This window comes from Danio aesculapii, chromosome 9 (genome assembly GCF_903798145.1).
Source record: "Danio aesculapii chromosome 9, fDanAes4.1, whole genome shotgun sequence".
In the NCBI taxonomy this organism is placed as follows: domain Eukaryota; kingdom Metazoa; phylum Chordata; class Actinopteri; order Cypriniformes; family Danionidae; genus Danio; species Danio aesculapii.
Genome location: NC_079443.1, coordinates 1,672,748 through 1,693,940, shown reverse-complemented (window position 1 = coordinate 1,693,940; position 21,193 = coordinate 1,672,748). Strand labels below are relative to the sequence as shown.

The following is a 21,193-nucleotide window of genomic DNA, read 5'->3' as shown; positions in this document are numbered from 1 at the left end:
CCCATATTGTTTAATGTTAGAGATGGGTTTAGCACTATGGGTCATTTTATGGGTTGGTTAGGGTTTCAGATAGTTTCAGTAGTTAGTTTTATGGGTTGGTTAATGTTATGGAGAGTTTCGGTGATTGTTTTAAGAGTTGGTTAAGGTTAGAGAGGGTTTTAGTGACTGTTTTAAGGGTTGGTTAAGGTTAGAGAGAGCTTTAGTGATAGTTTTTAAGGTTGGTTAAGGTTAGAGAGATTTATAGTGATAGTTTTAAGGGTTGGTTAAGGTTAAAGGGGTTTTAGTGACTGTTTTAAGGGTTGGTTAAGGTTAAAGGGGTTTTAGTGACTGTTTTAAGGGTTGGTTAAGGTTAGAGAGGGTTTTAGTGATTGTTTTAAGGGTTGGTTAAGGTTAGAGAGGGTTTTAGTGACTGTTTTAAGGGTTGGTTAAGGTTAGAGAGAGCTTTAGTGATAGTTTTTAAGGTTGGTTAAGGTTGGGGAGATTTATAGTGATAGTTTTAGGGGTTGGTTAAGGTTCGAGAGGGTTTTAGTGATTGTTTTAAGGGTTGGTTAAGGTTAGAGAGGGTTTTAGTGATTGTTTTAAGGGTTGGTTAAGGTTAGAGAGGGTTTTAGTGACTGTTTTAAGGGTTGGTTAAGGTTAGAGATGGTTTTAGTGACTGTTTTAAGGGTTGGTTAAGGTTAGAGAGGGTTTTAGTGATTGTTTTAAGGGTTGGTTAAGGTTAGAGAGGGTTTTAGTGATTGTTTTAAGGGTTGGTTAAGGTTAGAGAGGGTTTTAGTGATTGTTTTAAGGGTTGGTTAAGGTTAGAGAGGGTTTTAGTGATTGTTTTAAGGGTTGGTTAAGGTTAGAGAGGGTTTTAGTGACTGTTTTAAGGGTTGGTTAAGGTTAGAGATGGTTTTAGTGATAGTTTTTAAGGTTGGTTAAGGTTAGAGATGGTTTTAGTGATTGTTTTAAGGGTTGGTTAAGGTTAGAGAGGGTTTTAGTGACTGTTTTAAGGGTTGGTTAAGCTTAGAGAGGGTTTTAGTGATAGTTTTTAAGGTTGGTTAAGGTTGGGGAGATTTATAGTGATAGTTTTAAGGGTTGGTTAAGGTTAGAGAGAGCTTTAGTGATAGTTTTTCAGGTTGGTTAAGGTTGGGGAGATTTATAGTGATAGTTTTAAGGGTTGGTTAAGGTTAAAGATGAGGATATTTTTAAAGGTTGGTTGAATTTAGAGAATTCTGGTGTTTTAAGGGTTGTTTAATGTTAGTGGGGTTTAGTGATAGTTTTAAGGTTTGGTTAATTTTAGTGAGAGGTTTAGTGGTTGTTTTAAGAGTTGGTTAATGTTAGAGAGAGGTTTAGTGATTTGGTTACTGTATGTTAGGGGGTTGGTAAAGGAGTCTGCTAACCCTAAAGGGATACATTGTTAATAGTATCCAGTACTTTGATAACACTGTAACAAGGGCACCTTAAGATAAAGTGTAACCACATTTTCACCATTACGAATATTACTACTAAATATTCACATAAAAATAAAAAGGATCATAATGAATGATCGTTATAATGGTATTATAATAATGAGAGTTACAAACAAAACTTTTGGACACTTGAGAAGTTGAGAAGCAAAATCTTAAAAGGCCCAACTTATTTTATAATTTTTGGTCCATAAAATGTTCTGTCTTTTGGATTTGAGAGTTTTCCAGCTGACAGACTTTCCCTACAATGGGATTCTGAATTCAAATGAAGCCTGTACGTTTTGTAGTGTTTTCGATCTATGTAAAGGCACATATATGTCTCAGATTCAACTGACAATTTAACAACTCTCCAATGAAATAAAAAATGTGCAGTCTAAAGTTAGAAACAGGCCTAATCATGTTCTCATTACCACCTGTATTTGGTAGAGTTTTATTCAGTGAATTTCAAAGATATAATGTAGATGTTAATACTTCAAACACTGTTGTATTAATATTGTAAAAATTACTGTAGCGATGCATTAATGATACAGTTTAATGTGACTTTAAAAATGTTTATCATTGCTATCAGTTTTACCATACATTTTATTGAACTGTTTTTACAGTGAAATTTGAGGGTGTTTTTTTGTGTGTGTGTGAACTCCATAATGGCATACAGTATGAACCAGAGCCAATGGTGAAGTCAATGCATGCATTATCATGGGGTTTTTACCAAGGCACAGAGTACAGCGCTGGAGTGGATTTGCAGTGCAAGTATTTGCCAAGAGCTCCACAATGCCCTGATCCTCCAATAAATAAATAAATAAATAAATAAATAAATACATCAGCTAAAACAACAGAGTCATTTCTTAACATGACTTGCACACAGTACAGAACCTAGCTCCAGTGCTCACCATACAGTTGCAAGAAGAAGTCACAACAATAGAAAATCAGTCTGCTTAAACTAAAACCACACAAATATAATGTTTTTATTGAACACAACATATAAATAGTCACAGTGCAGGGTGGAAACAGTACGTAAACCCCTAGGTTAATGACTTCTCCAAGAGCTAATCCGAGCCAACCTGGAGTCCAATCAATGTGATGTGATTCAATGTGTTGGCCAAAGCTGCCCTGCCCTGTTAAAAAACACACCAATTTTTGACTGCTGTTGTCAAGAAGCATTGCCTGATGTGATCCGTGTCTCGCTCAAAAGAACTTCAATCAAGAAATGTTCACTTGCATGAAGCTGAAAAGGCTTACAAAAGTATCTCTAAACGCCTTGATGTTCATGTGTCCACTGTAAGACAGACTGTCTACAAATGGAGAAAGTACTGTGCTACTCTCCCTAGGCATGCTCGTCCTGTCAAGATAACTGCAAAAGCACAGCGCAGAATGCTCAGCGAGGTGAAGAAGGATCCTGCAGTGTCAGCTAAAGACTTACAGAAATCGTTGGCACATGCTAACATTTTCATTGACAAATCTGGAAGCACGGAATTGATGTGAGGACACCATGGAGGAAACCACTCCTGCAAGAAAACATTGCAGCAGGTTTGAAGTTTGCAAAAAAGCACCTGGATGTTCAACGGCACAACTGGAAAAATATGGACAGATGAAACCAAAATTTAGGGTTTTTTGCAAAGAACACACAAGGCTATGTGTGGAGAAAAAAGCTACAGCACACCAACATCAAATCCTCATCCCAAATCTAAAAGATGGTGGAGGGGCTATCATAGTTTGGGACTGCTTTGCTGCCTTAGAACCTGTACGGATTGCACTAATCATTGGAAAAATTTATTCCAAAGCTTATCAAGACATTTTGCAGGAAAACTTAAGACCATCTGTCCGCCAACTGAAGCATGGAAGAAAATACACCTTCTGGAGTGGCCCAGTCAGAGTACTGACCTCAACCTGATTGAGTTACCTCAAAAGAAGTCCTTCACACCAGACATCCCAGGAAAATTGCTGAATTTAAACAGTTTTGTAAAGAGGAATGGTCCAAATTCCCTCCTGACCATTATGCAGTTCTTATCTGCAACTACAGGAATCATTTGGTTGAGCTTAACGCTACCAAAGGATGGTCAAGTTATTATACCCAAAGGTTTACATACATTTTCCACCCTCCACTCTGAATGTTTACATTTTTTTTTTTTGTGGAAAAAGTGTGTGAGCCCCTAAGTTAATGACTTCCCCAAGAGCTAATTGGAGCCATCCTGAAGTCCAATCAATGTGATGAGACTGGATGTGTTGGTTAAAGCTGCCCTGCCCTGTACAAAACTTTCACGAGCTTTGACTTTCTCAAGAAGCATTGCCTAGTGTGATCCGTGTCTCGCACAAAAGGGCTCTTAGAAAATGACAAAGAGCTAAAGAAAAGAAGTAAATCAATGACAAAATGGCTTCAACAGAAGATAATACAACTTCTGGAGTGGCCCAGTCAGAGTCCTGACCTCAACCTGATTGAGATACTGTGGCATGACCTCAGAAAAGAGATTCACACGAGACATCCAAAGATAATCGCTGAATTGAAACAGTTTTGCAAAGAGGAATAGTCCAGAATCATTCCTAACCATTGTGCAGGTCTGATCTGCAACTACAGGAAACGTTTGGTTGAGCTTATTGCTGCCAAAGGTTCACATACCTTTTCCGCCCTGCACTGTGAATGATTACACGTTGTGTTCAATAAAAACATGGAAACCTATCATTTTTTATTAGTTTAAACAGATTCTGTTTTTCTATTGTTGTGACTTAGATGAAGATCAGAACACACTTTCTGTGAAATGTATGCCAAAATCCAAGTAATCCCAAGGGGTTCGCATACTTTGTCTTGCAACTGTGTGTTCATCCAACATAAAGCTACAAACGGGAAAAAATACTTGATATAATACCGCAGCCATCCTCTTCAAACATTCCCTGCTGAAAGTAGCTCACACGCACAGCAGAGTTAGCATGCTAGCCCTAAAGTAGCCAATTCAGCCAATTAGCTTCTCGGGCATAAACACATCCCTAAGATTCTCCGAGTTGATGCTAGCTAAACGTGCAGCACCGAACTCAAACTCAGACGCAGTGCTGAAACGCCCACAGAGGGCGCTAGTGAGGTAATGCCCGCTGGTCTGAAGCAGTCAGACTCATCCTGTTGTGCATTGTGGGAAGGTTTCTGCAGTTAGCTGATGGTGTGGAAGGGCTCGGCGCAGCTACAGCTGCTAGCCAAAACGTCGGCGTGATCTGGGCTAGCAGGGATGCTAGCTTCTTGGCTGCTTCGCTGGTGTCTGTGGTGCAGTTCCTCCCATTTGGCACGGTTAGCCTTGATCAAGTCCACCATCGGCTGCAGTTTGGGGTTCAATTTGGCAAATGTCTGGAGAAAGAGCAGATATACAGTTAAAAATAGCTATAGAGGGAGTTATTAAGTTAATAATTTCAAGACAAAATGCCACTAAATACACACACAAACATTTTTTTTAAGACATAGCTTGACATAATTTGTTTTATTATTCAAAACTATACGAAAAGTCACAGTGGAATGAACCGCCCACTATTACATATATGTTTTACACAGCGGATGCCCTTCCAGCTGCAACCCAGTACTAGGAAACACCCATACACACTCATTCACACACTACGGCCAATTTAATCCATTCAATTCACTTACAGGTATACTGCATGTCTTTGGACTGTGGGAGGAACTCACGCCAACATGGGGAGAACATGCAAACTCCACACAGAAATGCCAACTGGCTCAGCCGGGACTCAAACCAGCAACCTTCTTGCTGTGAGGGCACAGTGCTAACCACTGAGCCACCGTGCTGCCTAATTGCAATAATTATAAAATTATCATTAATTTTCCCGGTACCGAAACAAAAACATGTATTAAAATGAAAATCATTTCGAGTTCGCTGAGGCTCACTATTGAGAACCATTGGTTAATGGTATTTTAGTGTGTAAAAGTGAGAGAGTGTTTGCCTGTAAACAGTAATTAACATTCAGTCAAGACGAGACAGATCTTCCGCTGTTCGGGAACATCACACGTCTTTAGTGAGGAATGACTGTGCATACATAAACGAGCTGTTGTTCGTGATACAACTGTCACAATCCTGCCATGCGCTGTAGAAACAGTGCTGAATATCACACAGACCGTCTGACACTCGCCGATCACGCTTTGATCACCAGTTAAAATGTGTGTTAATCAAAAAAACTAGAACCAACTGAGAAGCTGAGCAGACCGAGAGCCCATCAAGCAGACTCGCAGCTTTTATCATATCCGCTAATGAGCATTCACCCGAAAGTGAACAACGTCCTGTCATTTTGTTACACCAAAAGCTGCGTGACTTCCTTTCTTCTTCAGATGTTTGAGGTCTAAATGATCAACCCCAATGACTTGCTTCGTATTGCTATGAAAGTCTTCAAAATACAGTTCAAAATTATTAACCCTTCTGAGATTTCTTTCCTTTGTCAGATATTTCCCAAATGATGTTGAACAGATTCAGGAATTTTTCACAGTATTTCCTCTAATATTTTTTCTTCTGGAGAAAGTCTTATTTGTTTTATTTTGGCTAGAATAAAAGCAGTATTTAATTGTTTTAAAGGGCACATAGGTAACCCCTTTTTTCATATTTAATGTAAGTCTTTTGTGTCCCCAGAATGTGTCTGTAAAGTTTCAGCTCAAAACACCCGTCAGATAATTTATTATAGCTCTTTGAAGTGTTTTTTTGTACTGGCCCTTTAAGGCTAGTCCTCCCCGCCCACCGTTCCCACGTGCCTGTCAGCAATCGCCGCCCTCGGCTGCCTCAGGAAGCAGATCTCACGTAACGTGTGTGAGAAATACTACAGTAAGAGCTTTAACAATCAGTATTTGATGCATTTTTTTGTGGATTTGCAACGAGTCACACACAATGTCATTACAAAGTTCACGCACACACACAGCGAGGACACAAACACATTGCGCACATACATACACACACACACAAACGTAGCGCAGACATACATAGACACACATAGCTCAGACACGCAGACACACACACACACACACACTTAGCTCAGACACGCAGACACACACACACACACAGCTCAGACACGAAGACACACAGAGAGAGACAGCGCGCGCATTAAGCTTTGCACTCGTTTTGCACGCATGTGAAATGATACTGGTAATCTCCACTGCTTTATGGATATCTCTTATATTAATGTACAAAATAAACCTGATTTAACATCCACAAACCGCGATTGAAGCGTCTTCCTTTATAATTGTTCTGAGGGCTACGCGGCTGTGCTGATGAAGTAAATCTGAAGTGAATCGCTGTACTTCAGTACACACATGCTCTGTTTTAAAACATGTTAAACATGTGAAACTCACTCTTGATCATATTTGATGATGATTGATGATCCTAGCGAACTGAACAGGTCTTTTATTCCCGGCTGCTTTGCGCTCGTCCTGTCTTGATTATATGATTATACACGTGACTACCGGACATGTTAATGCGCGCAGCTGTCAATCAATATTGGTGGGCGGGGGGACCGCTCTCCTACCTAAAGTTGCGGTCGATCTGAAAACAGCTCTAATTGGTCCACTGTTTTTATGTTGTTAAATTTGAAAAAAAAAGGACTGAGTGTGTTTATTTCACCCCAATATGATGGTCTATACACTATACCTACACACATTTCTGTCCAAACAGCTTGAAATGTAGATTTTTCACCATAGGTGCCCTTTAAAGCCATTTTAAGCTCAATATTATTAGCCCCCTTAAGCAATATTAGTTTTGGATTGTCTCCAGAACAAACTATTATATTTAGAAATGTGTATATTTAGATAAAATCTTACCGTTAAACAGAAATTGGTGGAAAAAATATACACTAATAATAAACTGTATGTGACCCTGGAGCAAAACCTTCATATTTTGTTCAATGTCTTGATGTTTTATGCAATAGGTAAAGATATTTTTGTACACTGTTGTATTTTTAAAGGGGCAGTTCACCCCAAAATAAAACTTGATGACCTTTTTATGTTAGTCTTTATGATGTGCTTATTTCTAAAAGTGCGTCTCTGTGTGTAACGGAGGAACTGGAGCATGTAAATGTGGATGATGTGCTGTCTCAGAGATCCGAGATCATATTTCCGCTCATACAGGCAGAACGAGAGACTCCGTGAAAATGTTGATGCAGCTCTACATGACCAAAACTAAGCTTAAAAGGCCTGCTATCATGTAAAATCAACTGTTGGACGGAACTGTGTGTAGGTATAGTGTGTCTACAGTCATACTGGAGTGATAGAAACACAATAAGTCTCTTTTTTTAATTTCCTGACAGCCCAGTGGTTAGCACTATTGCCTCACAGCAAGAACGTCACTGGTTCAAATCCTTAACAGGCCAGTTGTCATTTCTGCATGGAGTTTACACGTTCTCCCTGTGCTCGCATGAGTTTCTCCCGGGTTCTACGGTTTCCTCCCACAGTCCAAAAAACATGCGTCACAAGTGCATTGATCAATCTAAATTAGCACTATAGTTGAGCTCTTAACCAGCGGTATATCTCTGTATAGCAATTTATAATGTCATCAGCCCTAAATAAAGGGAGGAGTTCTCCAGACCTACCTGAGCTCAAACTCCCCTCTCGCCCTGCAAACGAGAGGGAGACCCTGAGCTCAGGACTCTCTCAGGACAGCATGCCAAACGCTTTATAATCAATCATCAGCTAAGGGTGAACTCTTGAAACAGCACTTGGGAAACATTAGTAAAGTTTCATAAGAGGGCTAATAATTCTGTCTTCAACTGTAAGTCAGGCTGTTCATGGTCACAGATGATGTGTGTATTAATTTAGTCTCTGCAATACCATAAGTGAGCCAATGCTAGCTAGTTTTCCTTTGCATGAATTAGCATTTTTTTATCATTAGGGAAAACCCCCTTTGACTCTTTTCTCGAGTAGCTGCAGGTTTTTCTCAGCCAGTCGCTGACTCTGTATTTTCTTTGCTGATGCATTGTGGGAGTGTGTTACAGTACCTCATAGAGCGGCGCGCAGATCCCATCAATCCACTCCAGCTGAAGGCCCGGCAGCTCGTCCTTACGGTTTCGGTCGAAAATGGCCTGTTACACACACACACACACACACACGCACACACACACACACACACGAGTGTTCATTAAACTCATTAAACAGTAGTTAAAGGCGGCATCTGAAACTGCTTACTATGTAGTATTTACTACATTTGAATTTACTAAACAAGCGACAAATGTTTGTGTCTGTGTGAGAGAGTGTTTATCTGTGTGTGTCTGTCTGTCTGTATGCACTTGAGTGAGTATGTCTATGTTTTACTGTGTGTATAGAGAGTGTGTTCACCAGCCACTTTATTAGGTACACCTGTCCAATTGCTTGTTAAAGCAAATTTCTCATCAGCCAATCACATGGCAGCAACTCAATGCATTTAGGCATGTAGACATGGTCAAGACGATCTGCTGCAGTTCAAACTGAGCATCAGAATAGGGAGGAAAGGGGATTTAAGTGACTGAACGTGGCATGGTTGTTGGAGCCAGACGGGCTGCTCTGAGTATTTCAGAAACTGCTGATCTACTGGGATTTTCACGCACAACCATCTCTAGGGTTTACAGAGAATGGTCCGACAAAGAGGAAATATCCAGTGAGCGGCAGTTCTGTGGGCGCAAATGCCTTGTTAATGTCAGAGGAGAATGGCCAGACTGGTTCCAGCTGATAAAAAGGCAACAGTAACTCAAATAAGCACCCGTTACAACCGAGGTCTGCAGAAGAGCATCTGTGAACACACAACACGTCCAACCTTGAGGCAGATGGGCTACAGCAGCAGAAGACCACACCGGGTGCCGCTCCTGTCAGCTAAGAACAGGAAACTGAGGCTACAATTCACACAGGCTCACCAAAACTGGCCAATAGAAGATTGGAGAAACGTTGCCTGGTCTGATGAGTCTCTATTTCTGCTGACACATTCAGATGATCGGCTCAGAATTTGGCATCAACAACATGAAAGCATGGATCCATCCTGCCTTGTATCAGCGGTTCAGGCTGGTGGTGGTGGTGTAATGGTGTGGGGGATATTTTCTTGGCACACTTTGGGTCCATTAGTACCAATTGAGTATTGTTGCTGACCATGTCCATCCCTTTATGACCACAGTGTCTCCATCTTCTGATGGCTACTTCCAGCAGGATAACGCACCATGTCATAAAGCGTGAATCATCTCAGACTGGTTTCTTGATCATGACAATGAGTTCACTGTACTCAAATGGCCTCCACAGTCCCCAGAGCTCAATCCAATAGAGCACCTTTGGGATGTGGTGGAACGGGAAATTGGCGTCATGGATGTGCAGCCGACAAATCTGCAGCAACTGTGTGATGCTATCATGTCAATATGGAGCAAAATCTCTGAGGAATATTTCCTGTAGCTTGTTGAATCTGTGCTTGTAGAATTAAGGCAGTGGTACCAGCAAGGTGTACCTAATAAAGTGGCCAGTGAGTGTAAATGTGTGCATATGAGAATGTGTGTTTACTTTAAGTGTGAGTGTTTATGGCTTTGACTGTGTGCCTGTGTGTGTGTGTGTGTGTGTGTGTGTGTGTGTGTGTGTGTGTGAGAGAGAGAGTGAATATGTGTTGCCTGGCCTGTTTTTCTGTTTGTCTTTGTGTGTCTGTGTATGTCCATGTCTGTGTGTGTGCAGTCTGCAGCAGAGAGATAGTGTGTGAATACATCATGCACATACACACAGTGAGATCAGATCAGCAGATACATCTAGTGTCTGAATAATGCGCAGGTTAGTGTATACTCCATCAGCTGTTTTAGTTTCTGTCACTTTTGCATTTAATTAAAGAATTAATAAAGTATAAGAATGTTTAGTGTCTATTTTCTTTACGTTTTGGGGCAATTTACATTTTCACAGAATAAGCCCTTCAGTGCTCCACTTCATATCGGGCTGCTGATAAACCTGTCAGGTTTTATTCTGAGATAACAACCTCCTGGATGAACTTCATCTCTTACACGGCTACTTGTAAGAATCCTGCATGAGTTTCGATGTGTTGAAGTGTTTAGTTTTTAATCTTACAGATGGCGTGAGCTTGAGTTCAGAGCGCTCTCGGTCTCCCTGCTCGAAAAACTCGCTGGTCACCAGCTCTGCGACCTGTTAGAGTACAGAAAACATATACAGAGACAGACACACACACACACCACTGTCTGTCAGCAGCGTTACACATATCAGTGCTTTATATTTCATTCATTCTTCTTTGAAGTTACATATTTTCATTCATTCATTCATTTATTTCTTCATTATCTTCTTCCTTTGATTCATTCATGTATTCATTGATTCCTTTCTTTATTCATTCATATATTCATTCATTTATTTAGTTTATTCATTCATTTGTTTACTTATTCATTCCTTTCTTTCATTCATTTTTTATTCATTCACTCATTTTATTCATTCTTTTGTTTCTTTATTCATTCATTATCTTTCATTCGTTCACTCTCTTCATTAATTCATTTTCTTTATTCATTCACTCGTTTCTTCATTCATTTTTATTCATTCATCTATTTTCTTTCTTCATTTATTCGTTTCTTTATTAATTCGTTTTCCTTCATTCATTCATTTTTTATTCATTCTCTCATTACTTTATTTATTCATTCATTTTCTTTATTCCTTCCTTCATTTGTTTCTTTATTCATTCATTTATATATTCGTTCATTCATTATCTTAATTCATTTAGTCATTTTCTTTACGTATTCATTCATTTTCTTTATTTATTCATTCATTTCTGTCTATTAATTCACTCATGTATTTTTATTCATTCATTCAGTCATTTTCTTTAATCATTCATTTTTTTTATTCATTCATTCATTCATTCTTTTATTCAATTATTTATTAATTGTATGTAATCATTTATTCATTTCTTTCTTTATTCATTCATTCCCTCATTTTCTTTATTCAATTGTTCATTCATTTATTCATTTTCTTCATTCATTCATTCATTTTCTTTTATTCATGCATTAATTCATTTTCTTTATTCATTTATTCCTTCAATCATTCTGTTTCTTTATTCATTCATTCATTATTTTGAATGAAAAAATAATGTTTATTTTTAATCATTTATTCCAACCATTAATTAATTCTTTCATTCATTTCTTTCTTTATCAATTAATATTTTTTTAAATTTCTTTCTTTATTAAATTATTTATTAATGTAATCCATCCATGCACCCTTCTATTTTTATCAAAGCAAATTAAATCATATATATATATATTATGGGAGAAAATGTAATGGACATAATCCACTTAATAGGGAATAAAAGGATTTGACATCATATTTTTATACATGATAAAATCAACTGTTAAACTTGAGCAATATTCAGTTTTTAGCTGTTGCATTGCATCGTGGTTTATGACACTTTACCCATGTCTGATAAATGAATAAATTAATTAATATGATGTTATTTAAAATGTAATTGTGTAATTTAATATGATAATTAAATAACATTTTTAAATAAATTAATTAAATGAATGAACGAATCCCTATAAGACACAAATAAAAAATATATATTTTGGTGAAAATGTGATGGATATTAATGCAGTATATAAGGAAAAAATAATACAAGATTTAAGGTCATGTGTTTTTATAAATAAATCATAAATGTTTGCTTTAAAGCTAGTAATAAATGAAAACAATATTCTCTTTTTAGCTGTTGGCTCACGGTTCACGTTATAACTATCTTTAAAATAAACTAAATATTAAAAGTAAATAAATAAAGGTAAAATGTTAGTTTAGCCAGATATATTCCTGTCCGTCCTCAGCAGTGGTGCATTGTGGGTAAAAGCGTGTACCTTGTGTGAAATCTCCCAGGGTTTGGTAACAGCGCCCAGATCACACGCCGTCATCAACATGGACCTGAGAAACATTCAGCAGATAATCAGCAGATACTCTGCCGTATGTGTGTATGTGTGTGTGTTAGTGTGTGTGCGCGCGCGCCTGTGCTGCTGACCTGCACATCTCTCTGTGCTCCTTCACGTTCCAGTTGTATTCGCCTTTATTCACCAGCTCAAAGAAAGAGTTTCTGTTCCTGAGAATGAGAAAAAACGCACACACAGACACACACACAGTATGAGAGCGGTGCAGTTCACAGTCCTGACACACGGCGGCAGCGCAGCTCAGAGAAATCACAGAGGAAAACACTCCAGCTGGAAATACACTGCGATTGGCTTTATTTGAACTATTTCATGTTGAGTTTTATTTATTTGTTTGTATAATTATTTTCTTTGCTTTAATGCAATATCAGCTGCCCATGACTTATTTATTTCATATTTTCATTTATCGAATTTGATTATTTCCCAGTGATGGGTTGCAGCTGATAAGTTGGCGGTTCATTCCGCTGTGGCGACCCCGGATAAATAAAGGGACTAAATTGAAAAGAAAATGAATGAATACATTTTATTATTTTATTTTTTATACATTTTTTAAAATATTATTTTTAATGTAATTAATTGTTAAATTGTATGATATTATTAATTTTACTTATTTTATTTGTGTTTTTATTCATACCTTGATGCCATATCAGCTGCTTGTTTTATTTATGTACTTTTATTTTAAATTTTAATTTATTTAAATTGATTAAACACACCTTAAACACACCTGAGCTTGCCTGAAACCTACAGAGAAGTGTGTTGAAGCAGGGTTAGAATTAAACTGTGCAGAGCTGCGGCCCTCCAGGACTTGTTCATGTCATTTGCCAGTTAGAAAACATTACAGTACTTTATAATACTACAGTTCCCAAGAAAACCTATTCTATCTAGCACGTTTTCAGTTGTGTAGCAAGGAAAGCTTGTCATAATGTGCAATATTACATGCATGCAAGGATCGCTGGTCTCACTCTCTCACACACATTTTGGCGAATGACATGATCTATTGGGTTGTCTACTGTCATCTTTACAGTCTGCTTTTGTAATTTCAGGAGACGTGGCTTTGGACGGTAGAGAAGGGACTGTGTTTTCACAGATATTATGTTTACAGATAGCATTTAGGCAGATCACCTACTGCACCTTTAACCCCAAAATATCACAAACAGCAAAAAACAATAATATTACAGTATTATTATATTTCAAAATACAAGAAATTGTGAAGCATTATTTTTATCAGAAGTCTTAAAATAATGTTAAAAACACTTTCGTTATTTTATTAAGATTATTTATATATATATATATATATATATATATATATATATATATATATATATATATATATATATATATATATATATATATATTTATTTGTTACATTATATCTATAGTTCGTTATATCTATTGTTCATTATATCTATAGTTCGTTAGATATAACGAACTATAACTATGTAACGTTATATCTATAGTTAGTTATATCTATAGTTCGTAATATCTATAGTTCGTTATATCAATAGCTCGTTATATCTATAGTTCGTTATATCTATAGTTTGTTATATCAATAGTTCGTTATATCTATAGTTAGTTATATCTATAGTTCATTATATCTATTGTTCGTTAGATCTATAGTCCGTTATATCTATTGTTCGTTAGATATGACGAACTATAACTATATAACGTTATATCTATAGTTAGTTATATTTATAGTCCGTTATATCTATAGTTCGATATATCTATAGTCCGTTATATCTATAGTCCGTTATATCTATAGTTCGTTATATCTATAGTTCGTTATATCTACAGTCCGTTATATCTATAGTTTGTTATATCTATAGTTTGTTATATCTATAGTTTGTTATATCTATAGTTTGTTATATCTATAGTTCGTTATATCTATAGTTCGTTATATCTACAGTCCGTTATATCTATAGTTTGTTATATCTATAGTTTGTTATATCTATAGTTCGTTATATCTATAGTCCGTTATATCTATAGTTCGTTATATCTATAGTTTGTTATATCTATAGTTTGTTATATCTATAGTTTGTTATATCTATAGTTCGTTATATCTATAGTTTGTTATATCTATAGTTCGTTATATCTATAGTTCGTTATATCTACAGTCCGTTATATCTATAGTTTGTTATATCTATAGTTTGTTATATCTATAGTTTGTTATATCTATAGTTTGTTATATCTATAGTTCGTTATATCTATAGTTCGTTATATCTATAGTTCATTATATCTATTGTTTGTTAGATCTATAGTCCGTTATATCTATTGTTCGTTAGATATAACGAACTATAACTATATAACGTTATATCTATAGTTCGTTAAATTTATAGTTCGTTATATCTATAGTTCGTTATATCTATAGTTCGTTATATCTATAGTTCGTTATATCTACAGTTCGTTATATCTATAGTTCGTTATATCTATAGTCCGTTATATCTATAGTCCGTTATATCTATAGTTCGTTATATCTATAGTTCGTTATATCTATAGTTTGTTATATCTATTGTTTGTTAGATCTATAGTCCGTTATATCTATTGTTCGTTAGATATAACGAACTATAACTATATAACGTTATATCTATAGTTCGTTAAATTTATAGTTCGTTATATCTATAGTTCGTTATATCTATAGTTCGTTATATCTATAGTTCGTTATATCTACAGTTCGTTATATCTATAGTTCGTTATATCTATAGTCCGTTATATCTATAGTCCGTTATATCTATAGTCCGTTATATCTATAGTTCGTTATATCTATAGTTCGTTATATCTATAGTTCGTTATATCTATAGTTTGTTATATCTATAGTTTGTTATATCTATAGTTTGTTATATCTATAGTTCGTTATATCTACAGTCCGTTATATCTATAGTTTGTTATATCTATAGTTTGTTATATCTATAGTTTGTTATATCTATAGTCCGTTATATCTATAGTTCGTTATATCTATAGTTCGTTATATCTATAGTTCGTTATATCTATAGTCCGTTATATCTATAGTCCGTTATATCTATAGTTCGTTATATCTATAGTTTGTTATATCTATAGTTTGTTATATCTATAGTTTGTTATATCTATAGTTCGTTATATCTATAGTTCGTTATATCTACAGTTCGTTATATCTATAGTTCGTTATATCTATAGTCCGTTATATCTATAGTTCGTTATATCTATAGTTCGTTATATCTATAGTCCGTTATATCTATAGTTTGTTATATCTAGTCCGTTATATCTATAGTTTGTTATATCTAGTTTGTTATATCTATAGTTTGTTATATCTATAGTTCGTTATACCTATAGTTCGTTATACCTATAGTTCGTTGTATCTATAGTTCGTTGTATCAATAGTTTGTTGTATCTATAGTTTGTTATAACTATAGTTCGTTGTATCTATAGTTCGTTGTATCTATAGTTCGTTGTATCTATAGTTCGTTATAACTATAGTTCGTTGTATCTATAGTTTGTTGTATCTATAGTTCGTTGTATCTATAGTTCGTTGTATCAATAGTTCGTTGTATCTATAGTTCGTTGTATCAATAGTTCGTTGTATCTATAGTTCGTTATAACTATAGTTCGTTGTGTCTATAGTTCGTTGTATCTATAGTTCGTTATATCTATAGTTCGTTGTATCTATAGTTCGTTGTATCTATAGTTCGTTGTATCTATAGTTCGTTATAACTATAGTTCGTTGTATCTATAGTTCGTTATAACTATAGTTCGTTGTATCTATAGATCATTGTATCTATAGTTTGTTATATCTATAGTTCGTTGTATCTATAGTTCGTTATAACTATAGTTCGTTGTATCTATAGATCGTTGTATCTATAGTTCGTTGTATCTATAGATCGTTGTATCTATAGTTCGTTGTATCTATAGTTCGTTATATCTATAGTTCGTTGTATCTATAGTTCGTTGTATCTATAGATCGTTGTATCTATAGTTCGTTGTATCTATAGTTCGTTATAACTATAGTTCGTTGTATCTATAGTTCGTTATAACTATAGTTCGTTGTATCTATAGATCGTTGTAACTATAGTTCGTTGTATCTATAGATCGTTGTATCTATAGTTCGTTGTATCTATAGATCGTGATATCTATAGTTCGTTATATCTAGTTCTTTATATCCGCAGTTCTTCCCTCTCTGGGCTGGCCGTCTGTCAGGTCACGGATTGATTTTAAACTATTAATTTTTGTTTTTAAATCCTTAAATGATCTGGCACCACCTCACCTATCAGACCTCCTACATGTATATAATCCTGGTAGGTCACTAAGGTCTTTTGATCAGTTATTCTTTCGGTACCAAGGTCCCGGTGTAAGCAAAGTGGGGATCGGGCTTTTGCTGTTATCGCTGGCTTCCACCCCACATCAGACATGCTCCAGCTCTATCTGTTTTTAAAAAGCGACTGAAACTCCATCTGTGTTCTTTAGCATTTGAGCCTTTTTATGGTTGACTGGTTTGCCTTTGGTTTTAATTGTTATGTATGTGATGCAGGTTTTATTTCATTTAGTATTGACTGTGTTCAGCACTTTGGGCAACGTTGTGTTGTAATGTGCTATATAAATAAGCTAACTAACTATATTGATAGTTCTGTAATAAAACTAAAAGTCTCTACTCTTAATTGAACGCATCCTTGCGTAATAAACCAATAATGTCTTCCTGAACTATAACAGGTTTCTGCAGATCTTAAAAGCACAAAATAAGGCCCAAAGTCTTAAATTCATGAAGACAAGGTTTTAAATGTTGAATATGCAGCAGAAAACAGCTCGTCTTCAGTGTTTTTGTCCTCCAGCCCATAATGGAGACCAAAGCAATGCTGTTTTTCACACGCTGAAGTGTTGATTATGCCTATAAATCCCTATGAAGAGAACACTGGAAAAATGCTGGCCAGTTTTAACCCAATGCTGGGTCAAATATGCACTTAATTGGCCCATGGGGTTAAAAAAGTTCAGTGTAAACGTTTGAAACTGTTTAAATCATTAAATTATTATAAATAACATGTATCAATTCAGATTGGAACAAACATTCTATCTTTTAGATAAACATATGCAAACACACACTCACAAACACGCACATACACACTCACAAATGCACAGGCATTCACACACACAAACGGACACACAAATGCACAGACATTCACACACACTTGTGTATGGGGCTTTTTAAAAATGTGTTGGCACATTGAAACTGTTGTTTTCTTCTGTATTAGATAAACCCAGAGCCAGCTGTACTCACTGAAAGTAGAGTGTTAAGTCTGTGGCCAGTATGGACTGCTTGAGGAGCTGCATCAGTTCTCCATACTCATGTGAAGACAGATTGGAGAAGATGTTGTGACCCTAAACACAAACAAACAATGGAAACTGTTCAGAAAGCTTCTCCATTTTGTGTTATTAGATATTCCAAAACACAGATATACAGTTAGTCAGAATTATTAGCCCCCCTGTTTATTTTTCCCCAATTTCTGTTTAACAGAGAGAGAAGTTTTGTTCAACACATTTCTAATCATATTAGTTTTAATAACTCATCTCTAATAACTGATGTCTTTTCTCTTTGTCATGATGACTGCACATAATATTAGACTAGATATTCTTCAAGACACTAGTATTCAGCTTAAAGTGACATTTAAAGGCTTAACTAGGTTAATTAGGGTAAAGTTAGGGTAATTAGGCAAGTCATTGTATAACAGTGGTTTGTTCTGGAGACAATCCAAAACTAATATTGCTGAAGGGGGCTAATAATATTGACCTTAAAATGGCTTTAAAACTATTAAAAACTGCTTTTATTCTAGCCAAAATAAAACAATTAAGACTTTCTCCAGAAGAAAAAATATTAGAGGAAATACTGTGAGAAATTCCTGAATCTGTTCAACATCATTTAGGAAATATTAGAAAAGGTAAAAAAAAAAACAATCACAAGAGAGTGAATAATTCTGACTTCTGTATTGTAGATGCGATGCCGTAATTGTGCCTTATATTGCCATATTAGTTTATGTTATAATGTAATGGTTCTTTTAAACGATATAACACGGCTGTCTAGAATACTTGATTCTGATTGGTCAATCACAACATTCAAATATCCCTTCAATTAACTTCATTCAATCATTTTCCTTTTGGCTTAGTCTGTATTTTAGAGGTCGCCACAGCGGAATGAAGCCCCAACTACTTTAGCATATGTTTTACGCAACAAATGTCCTTCCAGCCGCAACTCAGTACTGGGAACCACCCATACACACTCATTCACACACTCATACACTACGGCCAATTTAGTTGATCAATTCCCGTATAGCGCATGTGTTTGGACTGTGGGGGAAAACGGAGCACCCGAATCCACGCCAACACGAGGAGAACATGCAAACTCCACACAGAAATGCCAACTGACCCAGCCGAGGCTCGAACCAGCGACCTTCTTGCTGTGAGGCGACAGCGCTACCTACTGTGCCACCATAATGCCCATTTTAAGCTATTGTTTTTGAAAAATAATAGGGTTTATCTGACACATCAATATGTTCTTGTAATTCTGGGATCACTCATACGCAGTGGGTTTGTGTATGAATATATAACCATCACTTAACATGAAGTCTGAATATAATCCGCCCACACCTCAGACGTCAGAGCGATGATGAAAATACACTAATATTTAAACACACGCACACACACACACACACACACACACACACACACACACACACACAAAAAACGTGTGTGAAGTTTTAACAATGCTGGATTACCACCATAATACACAGCAGACATGCGCCAATGTGTTCGAGACGCGTGTTATTTCCAGCACAGGTGTTAAACTCCAGGATTTTACTGCGGTATATGTGCTCTTTTCAACTGTGAGGCATGATGGGAAACGGGTTAGGCTACAGATTAAAGAGCAGAGCAACTGCTGGCGTTTCTTGAAGAGGGACTTAATTAATAGTTGTCTCTGTCTGCCAGTAATGACCGATGACCGAAGCTCATTTGTATGCAAATGACAGCGACAGATAAACAGCCTGTATCTGTAGAAAGCAATTACTCACAGTCAACATCTGTCACTTCACACACCTCCTTCTCTCTTTTACAGTTCTGTTTGTTTTCTGAAATTAAATGGTGTAAATGTGAGGCTCTGTGGGTGTTGGAGATATTATATTCTCATTTTATGCAGACATATGTTAAAAGAGTAATGTTACTGTTGCATACTCTAGTTTTTATTCATTGTTATTAAAGGAGACCTATTATGCCCCATTTTACAAGATGTAAAGTAAGTCTCTAGAGTGTGTATGTGAGGTTTCAGCTCAAAATACCACACTAATAATGTTCTCCAGCTCTCTGAAACTGACCCTTTTAGACTTTGATCCTAATTGTGGAGTGTTGGTGACTGTCGCTTTAAATTCAAATGAGATGGTGCTCTTTTCAGAAGAGGGTGGAGCTACAGATGCTTGTGTGTCAGCAAGGTGGCAGATTCAAAAACTTCTAATGAGGGAGAGATGGTCACTAGTGGGCGGGGCTTTCCCCCTCTGATGACATCATACAAAGGGGGAATGTCAATCAAAGTGTTTCTGCAGACTGTTTTGATTAGAACAAATACAATTAATACATTTTTCAAGTGTTGACCAGTAGAAGCTGGTTATACTCACACACTGCTGCCACACAGGTGTGTTTAAAACCGTTTATCAAAGTGTTTTTGCATAATAGCTCCCCTTTAAAAGGTAAATGTATAAGTATTTTATATAAACACTTTTTAATAAAGTATATTTGCAATTCTTTCTGTCTCCCTCTCATTTACAGTGGTAAAACATTTATTTGGTGGCATTCAGTGTTGCTTGTTGCCAGGGTTGAGGTTTTCCTACATAATTAGGCTAAAATATGAAAATATGAAAAAAAATATGAGAAAATATGTTGTGAGTTGCAGATTTTTTTATGACGCAGATTTTTTTGTTTTTTTTGTGAAAGAATATAAATGTTTATTTTTTTGCAAAAACAAAATTAAATCTTAATGGACATTGATCCTGGAATGCATACCTGGCAACCCAAAAGATCACTGCAAGTAATTAAGAGGGACACAAAAGGCGCACTATTGTATTTAAAAGCTACACTTTTGTACTTAAAAGGTTCACACTGATACCTTTATATTTGCGGTTTGGACACTTTTGTACTTTTTAGGTACTAATATGTACCTTAAATGTACAAATGTTGATTTTTTTTTTTTTTTTAAGGTACCAAAGCTCTCTCTCATGGTCACCCACTGAAGTCAAGCAGGGCTGTGCCTGGTCAGTAGCTGGATGGGAGACCACATGGGAAAGCTAGGCTGCTGCCGGAGGTGGTGTTAGTGAGACCAGCAGGGGGCGCTCAACCTGTGGTCTGTGTGGGTCCTAAGACCCCAGTATAGTAAAGGGGAATCTATACTGCTCAGTGAGCGCCGTCTTTCGGATGAAATGTTAAACTAAGGGTCTTGACTCTCTGTTGTTGTTAAAAATACCAGGATGTCCTTTGAAAAAGAGTAGGAGTTAACCCCCTTCATCCTGGCCAAATTTGCCCACTGGCCTTTGCTCATCATGGCCTCCTAACCATCCCCATATCATAATCACTCTGTCTCCTCTCCACCAATCAGCTGCTGTGTGGTGTGCGGCCTGGCGCAATATGGCTGTCGTCGCACCATCCAAGTGGATGCTGCACACAGGTGGTGGATGAGGAGAATCCCCCAAATTCCAGGATGTCCAGAAAGCGCAATGTAAATGTAGGGAATTATTATTTAACCAAAGTGTAGCTCTTGAAAAGGTACCACCCCAGTGACAGCTTGTGTACCTTTATTTCTGAGTATCAGAGAAGATCCCAGCTAAATATTTCCCATTGTGGGAATCCAGCAACTGACTCTGATTGGACAAGAGTAAAAA

General features: G+C 36.5%; 1 protein-coding gene across 1 annotated transcript in view; it reads right to left on the bottom strand.

Annotated features, from left to right (window-relative positions):
* Window positions 1-3,743: 3,743 nt before the first annotated feature.
* pde11a (phosphodiesterase 11a) overlaps window positions 3,744-21,193 on the bottom strand; it is a 78,372-nt gene continuing 60,922 nt past the window's right edge. The window contains exons 15-20 of the mRNA XM_056466101.1: window positions 17,554-17,654; window positions 12,395-12,472; window positions 12,237-12,300; window positions 10,471-10,545; window positions 8,409-8,492; window positions 3,744-4,776 (exon numbers count right to left, since the gene is read on the bottom strand). Of these exons, the coding sequence (XP_056322076.1) occupies window positions 4,585-4,776; window positions 8,409-8,492; window positions 10,471-10,545; window positions 12,237-12,300; window positions 12,395-12,472; window positions 17,554-17,654 (594 nt within the window). The 3' untranslated portion in view covers window positions 3,744-4,584. The remainder of the gene's footprint in view (window positions 4,777-8,408; window positions 8,493-10,470; window positions 10,546-12,236; window positions 12,301-12,394; window positions 12,473-17,553; window positions 17,655-21,193) is intronic.